The 8642-nt window shown below is 37.1% G+C and overlaps 1 protein-coding gene across 1 annotated transcript; it reads left to right on the plus strand.

Annotated features, from left to right (window-relative positions):
- The first annotated feature begins 6325 nt into the window (after positions 1-6325).
- Positions 6326-8434, plus strand: LOC105772025 (uncharacterized). Its single transcript, XM_012593378.1, has 2 exons — positions 6326-6931; positions 7019-8434. The coding sequence occupies exons 1-2, from the start codon at positions 6326-6328 to the stop codon at positions 8432-8434; spliced, it is 2022 nt and encodes a 673-aa protein (XP_012448832.1).
- The last annotated feature ends 208 nt before the right edge of the window (positions 8435-8642 follow it).

The raw sequence follows: 8642 nt of genomic DNA on the forward strand, positions 1-8642 counted from the left end.
TCCCCCAAAATTTTCCTTCACTCATGACTTTCAAAAGAATGGTGATATAAATGCTTAGCAAATACATTCAAATAGTCGTTTGAAAAACTAGTATTCAAGATTGAATACGTAGAATATGAGAAACTATGTGATGTTTTCATGAGGGGGAGTAAATATGCGCTGTACTCTTTTTCCCTTATCCAAGCTTTTGTCCCATTGGATTTTCTTGGTAAGATTTTTAACGAGACATCATATTATACATATTATAGATATGAGTACTCTTTTTCATTCACTAGGGATTTTTCCCACAAGGTTGTTATCTTAGTAAGGTTTTAACGAGATATGTTATCTACCAATGGACATTAAAAGGGAGTGTTATGAATATCTTATTAAGTGGATTTCCATCAAGATCAAGATAATTTTTGATTTACTTTAAGTTCTAATAGTGATTAGAAGTAGATCTTTACTTCAGTTATACTTCTTATGCCTATTGTAATAGGCCCAATTTGCCCAGGGCCCATTCAGAATAAGCGAAAAAACAAGAAAAATAATAAATCAAATTGAGTCCAAAAATAGTCCATTTACAATTAGCCCAAATTCTAGTAGACCCAACTAGCCTAAATTTTCAAGACTCACTAAAAGCCCAAACATCACAAACCCAACACCAGCCCAATACCCAGCCCAAATCACACCAGAAACCCTAGCAGCAAGGGTTCCTAGCGCCGCAGCAGCGACGCCCCCCGCTCTCCCTCCGCACGTGACGAGCCCTCGTACGCGCGCCTTCGCCTCCGTATGTGCCACGTCCGCACCTCTGCATACTGTACCTACAAGAGACGAGCAAATGGACAAAAAAACAGATAGCAACGACACACAAAAAGGGGCAGAGACAAAAAAAGAAAAGATGACAGAGCGGGGGACGATTTGGTGGGATTTTCATTTTTATTTTTACCTTTTTTATTTTTTATGTAAATAGACACTATAAAAGACCAAGAATGTTGTAATAGAAAAAGAACACACAAAAAAAATCGAGAATACAAGAAAAAAAGGTGATTTCTGAGTTCCCTTTTTTATTTGTAAATCGCTTCTTTCTTTCCCCTTCGTTTTTTTTATTTTGGCATCCATCGATCGTTTATTAAGGGAAACAGTAAAAGGAAAAGGGGAAACATACCCGGTGGCCGGACCTTTGCTCTCTCTGCAGTCATCGGAGTTGCGCAAAAAAGGGGGGTTTAGGTTTAGTTTTCTTTTTTAAAAGTGGAAGTGTTAGATTTAGGGTTTGTTTTGGTTTTAAAAACGGGACTAAAACGTCGCCGTTTGATGCTAACATAATAGCTTCAAAATGGCGCCGTTTGATGACCAGATCCAGGCGGTGACCCGATCCGGGATAGGATCCGCGCATACTGGGCTAATTGGTCTATTTGTTTAATAGGTCCTTGTGTAATTACTGAAATTGCGATTCTGATTTCCTTTAATTTCTTTGTAATTTGTATCGCACATTTGGTTTTGTTTTCATTTAGACCCAAGATTATGCGGCGTCGTTCAAGGCTGAGACCCGCTTAATGACCCGACCCGAGGGCAGGATCCGCGCACCTGGGTTTTTCGGTCTATTTGCGTGACAAGTCCCCTTTTTTCTTGTGTTGTTTCAATCTGATTTTGTTTATTTTTTAATTTGTACCGCACATCTGGCTCAGATTTCATTTTGATCCATTTTTAAACGGTGCCGTTTGCATCGCTTGATTGTAATTATTTTAATGCTTGCGTTTAATTGCTAGTTTAGTCCTTCAATGTTGAAATAGATTTCGATTTAATACAAATTTAGATTTCTTTTTAAATTCAACAATATCTTTAATTATAATTAATCCTACTTTCATATATTATAGAATTTAATATTATTTGTAATATTTAATTTTAATAGTGTTTAAATTTTATTATTATAGTTTAAAATGTAATAAACCATTATTTTTCGTTTGTATTTTATTTTTATATATACCAATAGTTTGAATCAATCGTTTTAGTTTCGTGTTTTACATTATTATTTTAATTTTATTTAAGCTTGATTTAAAATTTGTTGATTATTATTTTCAATTTCAAAAATGCCTTTTATGTTTAATTTTGATTTGAAAGTTTTTAAATAAATAAATTCTTATATTCATTGTTTTTAACATTATTTTAATATTAGATAGATATTGTTCTCAAACTTATTATTAGTACAAATTTTATTAAAAAAGATATAATAATACATTTTTAAATTGTTATCAATATGTTTTAAATTTATCAATATTATTTAAAATACATATAATTTAAATTAGATTATTTTTAGTATATATATGTATATAGAGTATATCATTAACTTCAGATTAGCCTTCTTACATAATTTTTGTACATAAATTTTTATTTCTTAAACCTTATTTATTTTATTCATTTTATGGGTTGTTAAATTATTAATATGGATGTTTGTATGATATGATTGAGGTCAATATTTGTATTTGTCTATTATTTGTTTAATCATTTCTAATTTAAGTTTAAATGGTTCTTTATCTTTTACATTATATGTATCATTATTCAATCATGGTCCATTTGTAAGAGTTGAATTTTATTAAAGCATCATAATCATTTTATTTCATAGTCCTAAAAAGGGGCTTGGTATTCATAGGTTCTCGAGAGAATTGTGCCCTAACTTTCTGGGCTTCAATTCTTCTCGATGAATTTAGATAATCAAGTGCCCATTTTATAAAAACCATGCAATTATTGAATAAAGTTCCTAAGATTTCCAAATGTTTGATCCTAACTTATTGGATACGACATTTCAGTTTCGAAATAAAGGCAATGTCGGTTGTTTAAGAATTTCGAGAGATGAAACCCTAACTTACTGGGTTCGAATTTCTCGATTGACATAAATAATCAAATCTCATTTTTAAATCACATGATTTTCTAAAAAAGGAACAAATCATATTTCAGAGATTGAATTGTTACACCCTAACTCACTGAGTGTGGCAATTTATCTCTGCAAAACGAGTACATTTTACTGCTCAACTTGGTTTATTCAAATTTTAAATTTAAAAGGATTGTATTTTTAAAATCTTTTCAAAGTTTTGACATTAAGACATCAAACAATCAATTCGGTACCGATTTTGGGCGTCACGAGGGTGCTAACCCTTCCTCGTGAGTAACGGACTCCCAAACCTGTTTTCTCAAATCTCGCAGACCTAAAATTTATTTTTAATGGTGAATCGATCACACCTTAATAAAAGATTGGTGGTGACTCCCATTTTATTTTCAAAGTCGATCCCCTTTTTTTCAAGTAAAAAAGTGGTTTCGACAGATTGGCGACTCCACTAGGGAACACCAAGAGAGTCAGGCCATAAAATTGGTTTTTTTGTCTTATTGTCGAAAATTAAAAATTTTGATTTGAAAAATTACGATCTTCTCTTTGCATTTGTTTGCATGATTACTGTAAATTGAACTCTATATTTTGGCATCATATTGCTTAAAGACTATTTAGTCTTACCCCTTTTAAGTGAGAGTGAGAAGCTACTCCTTCGTGAGGTTTTCACCTCCGTGCAGGATAGCACTTTCGGGATACATCCGTACCTATGTCTTCGTGAGATTTTCGTCTCCGTGTAGCCATAGGGAAATGTATTCCCCTGAACCGAACTTGGTCTGTATGAGCCTATAATGGGTGAAGATTGAGGAATCTGCTGGTTCAGGTACCTCGACTATTAGAACCAAACCACATATAGATGGCCTAGGAACCCAGCCTAATTAGAACCCCCCAAACCTTAGGGATTGCCCGTATAAATGCCTGTTTCTCTCGTATTTGTTGCAAATTTTGTTTATATGTTATACTGACTTATGGTGTTTTATTGCTATGTTTGCATGTCATTTCATATTCAAAAGAGTGTTGATTCAAGTTCGATTATTAAATTAGGAAGTTTTTCATGGAGAACGACTTTTTTGATAAAGTGGAAGACAATGCCATTGTCCGTATATGGTCAGAGAAAGTGCAATTGGAAAAGGGAGACAGTCTAGCTAAGGATTATGTGTCAGAGCTGTGGGACTACACTCGTATTAGTGTGACGCAAAATAACCTTCAAGAGCTAAGAGAGATATGAGATAAGTGGAATGATAAGACCAAGCAGTTGTTCTATTCTAATTATGGAGACTTGCCGTATTTGTTTGATGTCAAGGTGGATGAGCAATTGTTTCGGGCCCTTACTCAATATTGGAATCCTACCTATAGCTGCTTCACTTTTGGCAGAGTAGATCTGGTGCCTACGGTTGAGGAATATACGGCTTTACTACATTATCCAAGGATTCAGGTGGATAAAGCATATTCTAAAGCCGCGTACGTCCCGAAATTTTGGAAGAAACTGATGAATATTACTGGCATGAGCGAGCAGTGGATCACAACCAGAATCAAGCAGAAGGGGGAGTGTAAATGTATTCCATGGAAGAATTTGCGAGACTTGATTTTAGCGCATCCGGATTGGAAAAAGAAGGTCGAGGTGTTTTCTTTGAGTATCTACGGGTTAGTGATCTTCCCTAGAGTACTGGGCCATGTTGACGAAGTGGTTTCAGATCTCTTTGATCGGTTGAGTAAAGGGGTCACACCTGTTCCTGCGATTTTGGCTGAAACGTTTAGATCTTTGAATGCGTGTAGGCGAGCTGGTGAAGGCAGATTTATAGGCTGTGCGCAATTGTTGATAGCTTGGTCCATAGTCATTTCTGGAGGGTCGACAAAGTTTCATATCGGGTTTTCTCTAGGCATTACTCCCTATTAAAAGAGATAGTGGCTACGCCAAGAACAGAAGATATATCAGAAGAAAATTAGATAGCAATTCTGCAAAATCTTCAAGAGGATGATGTGGAGTGGAGAGCTCATTGGTTGATTCTTGATGGAATTCTCTACCGTTGTGGGAGCTTTGATTGGGTTCCGTTGATTGGGATTTGGGGAGCCGTCGGGTATGCACCCTTGTTGGTCCTAAGGCAATACAATTCAAGATAGTTTGTGCCAGCAATGCATGGTTTAGCTCAATGTGAGTTCTCGTACCGAGGAGACAATTACAAGAAAAAGGTGAAAGAAATTTCTCAGGCTTGGAATCAGGTTCATAGGATGAAGAGACTATCTGTGGGTTCGATGACAACTCCAGAGTACGGTGAGTGGCGAAATAAGAGAATTAATGATAACATTCCGGAGTTAAACTTGGAGGGTGTTCAACCAATTGAAGAGTACCTACAAGTAATCCCATCAGAGTTGGAGATTATAAAACAAGATTTTGAAAAGAGGAATTTAGAACTCAAAAAGAAAATAGAGCGGTTGGAAGAAGAAAAGATGCATTTAAGGCTAGACGCTAACGTCCAAAAGTTAGAAGCTGAAAAATTAAAGAAAGGAAAGAATAAAGTAGAATAGGATTTGGATAGCTTAAAGACAGACTACAAAAAGCTACGAGTATCAATGAGATCCGCGAGGCTAGGAAAGACTTCAGAGCAATGGCGACAGGAGATCCAGGAAGAAAAAAAACAAGGCTGATGGATGGGAAAAGAAATGCCAAGAGACTCAGTTACAAAACAAGGCCTTAGAGAGGAATCTATTAGAAAGCCGGAGTGAGACGAATGAGTTAAAGGCAAGAATAGCTGAACTTGAAAGGTCTCTTCATCGTTACCGAAATCGTAATACCGAGGTGTAGTTAAGAGCGAGCATGAACAAGATTGAGGAAACAAAGAAAAGAGTAGAAGAATTAGAGGCGACATTACAAGACTATGTGATGCGGGTGGAATTTTTCGAAGCGAATGAAGAACGACAGAAAGAGCAACTCCACTATTATTAGAGCCAAGTTAGAGACAGAGATCACGTTATGGGAGAAGCCGTGGCCCAGATTCGGGGGGTAGTCGATTACTTGCAGACCTTGGCAGTACAAGCTGACACTTTGAGCATAAAATACGAGTTGGAATCGGATAGGGGAAAAGAGCTTGCTTCTCTATTTAGAAAAATTAAAGTTCTGAGCATTAGGGAAAAACTGTATATGTAATCTATTTTATGTAAAGAATTTTATTTTCTAAATGAAGCTTTCTAAATTAGATTGAATTAGAATCGACGCCTTCTTGCATTCATACATTGCATTACATTGCATCATATGCATTAAAGTCCACCAAAAGACCCTAATTGGTTAAAATCATTACAGTTAACCTGGAAACCGAAAAAAGCTTACCAATTAAGCATCAACACGGTACTCGTCGAAAAACTATTGAAATGGACCAAAGATTAGAGAAACTAGAGCAAATGCAAAAGGATATGCAAGAACGGTTACAAGTACAAATGCAAGAGCGACTAGATAAAATTCAAGAGGACATGATGGAAAAATTGACCAAAGCTCAAAAGGATGCAATAGCTGAATTGACCCATCTACTGACAGGAGGAGTAGATAAAGGAAAGGGCCCTATGGCTAATCCTGGAGAAAGTAGTGAGGATCCGTTATATCCTCCGGGTTTCACTCTACCAAATGCACAAACCCAAGCTGAACTATACTCAAGGAGACCGTCTGTTACAATTAGGCCGCAACAATTGCAAATTGGTGCCACGATCCCCATGGTTTTCCAAGGAGGATTAAGTTTAAACCCGAGAGATAACCTAATTAATCCCATCATTCCTAATTTTGATGAAGCAGTTGAAGAAGGAAAGGCGAACGCGGAATTGCCAAAACAATGGGAAGATAGGTATAAATGGTTGGAGGAAAAATTCAAAGCCTTAGAAAGCGCTGATAGTAATCAGGGAATCGACGCTAAAGATCTAAGCTTAGTCCCAGATTTAGTACTTCCTCCCAAATTCAAGATGCCTGAATTTGAAAAATACAATGGAACTAGCTGCCTTGAAGCCCACATCACTATGTTCTGTAGAAGGATGACTGGCTACGTTAATAACGATCTACTGTTAATACACTGTTTCCAAGATAGTTTGGTAGGGGCGGCGTCTAAATGGTACAATCAATTGAGTCGTACCAAGATTGGTTCATGGAGGGACCTAGCACAAGCATTCATGAAATAGTACAGCCATGTAACGGATATGACCCCTGATAGAATTGTATTACAAAACATAGAGAAGAAACCAAGTGAGAGTTTCAGGCAGTATGCACAAAGATGGAGGGAAGTTGCTATCCAAGTCCAACCGCCACTCTTAGAGAGAGAAACTACGATGCTCTTTATCAATACCTTAAAAGCCCCATTCATCACGCTCATGCTGGGAAGTGCAACAAAAAGCTTCTCAGATATAGTAATGAATGGGGAAATGATTGAGAATTCCATAAGAAACGGGAAAATAGAAGCAGGAGAGAGTAACAAAAGGTCAGCCTCGAGAAGAAAGGAAAATAAAGTAAACAACGTGAATACGTACAACAAGTCAATTACGGTGAACCAGCCAAGGAATGTGGTTGCTAGTCAGCAAGGTTCAGCAAGACAAGAATCTGGTATGAGACAAGGTACTGAGAAGCCCCAGTTCACACCAATTCCGATGTCATACAAGAAGCTGTATCAAAATTTGTTGAACGCACACGTTGTTTCTCCCCATTACTTGACCCCTTTACAACCCCCGTATCCCAAATGGTATGATGCGAGCGCACAATGTGATTACTATGCGGGAATTACAGGGCACTCAATAGAAAATTGTACTACCTTCAAGAAGCTAGTCAAAAGACTTATTAGCATGGGTGTTTTCAAGCTTGATGACTCACCTAGCACAGAAAATCCGCTATCTAATCATACCGATAAGGGAGTGAATATGACGAGCAAAAGTAGGGGAGAAGAAGTCAAGAACGACATTGTTGAAGTAAAAACTCCATTGAAATGGGTCTGGAGAGAGATGGCGAAGAGAGGGCTAGTTATTTCAGATTTTGAAGAAAGGTATGAGACCGAAAACTATTGTGAATTCCACCGCGAAGTAGGACATGAGATTCAAAAATGTGAGAGATTCAGGGCTCTGGTCCAAAACATGATGGATAACAAAGAGATGAGGTTTTATGAAGAGGTGGAGGGTAAAAGAAATATTTGCTCATCAGAGTCAGCAACGAAGACTCCGGAAATGAATCATCTTGTGGTCATCATTTCATGCCCTTGGAGCAATGAGTCTAGGGTTCAGATAACACCAAAAATTGTAATCCAAAAACCATCAAATTTCTCATATAAGGATAGCAAAATGGTGCCGTGGAATTATGGGTGCAATGTGATAATCTTGGGAAGAGAAGCGGAGAGAAATCAGGAAATAGGTTCTTACACGCGTAATGGGAAACGATATGACGCTCAAGCAAAATCGTCAAGGGAAGAGAATTGGAAGAAAGAACAGAGGAAAGGGAAGGCAGTGGAAGTTGAGCCATTGGTTAATGAACCAATAAAAGAAGAGGAGGCAAAGGAGTTTTTGAAGTTTTTGAAACACATCGAATACAGTGTTGTGGAGCAGCTGCGTAAATAGTCGGCCCGTATTTCTATATTAGCTTTGCACTTAAGTTCAGAAGTACATCGAAGTGCAGTAATGAAAGTACTAAATGAAACATATGTGGCTGATGATATTTCAGTAAACAAGCTGGATCGGTTGGTCAATAATATAAGTGCAGACAATTTTATCTTCTTCAATGATGACGAAATACCATTTGGAGGAAGGGGTTCTACTAAAGCTCTGT

The sequence above is a fragment of the Gossypium raimondii genome, chromosome 6 (assembly GCF_025698545.1).
Source record: "Gossypium raimondii isolate GPD5lz chromosome 6, ASM2569854v1, whole genome shotgun sequence".
Taxonomy (NCBI): Eukaryota; Viridiplantae; Streptophyta; class Magnoliopsida; order Malvales; family Malvaceae; genus Gossypium; species Gossypium raimondii.

Excerpts from the sequence above, each read along its gene's own strand:
- LOC105772025 (XM_012593378.1), top strand. The coding sequence starts at position 6,326 with ATGATGGAAAAATTGACCAAAGCTCAAAAGGATGCAATAGCTGAATTG. Across the intron at positions 6,932-7,018 it reads ACTGTTTCCAAGATAGTTTG|TACAGCCATGTAACGGATAT; the intron begins GTAGGGGCGGCG and ends TTCATGAAATAG.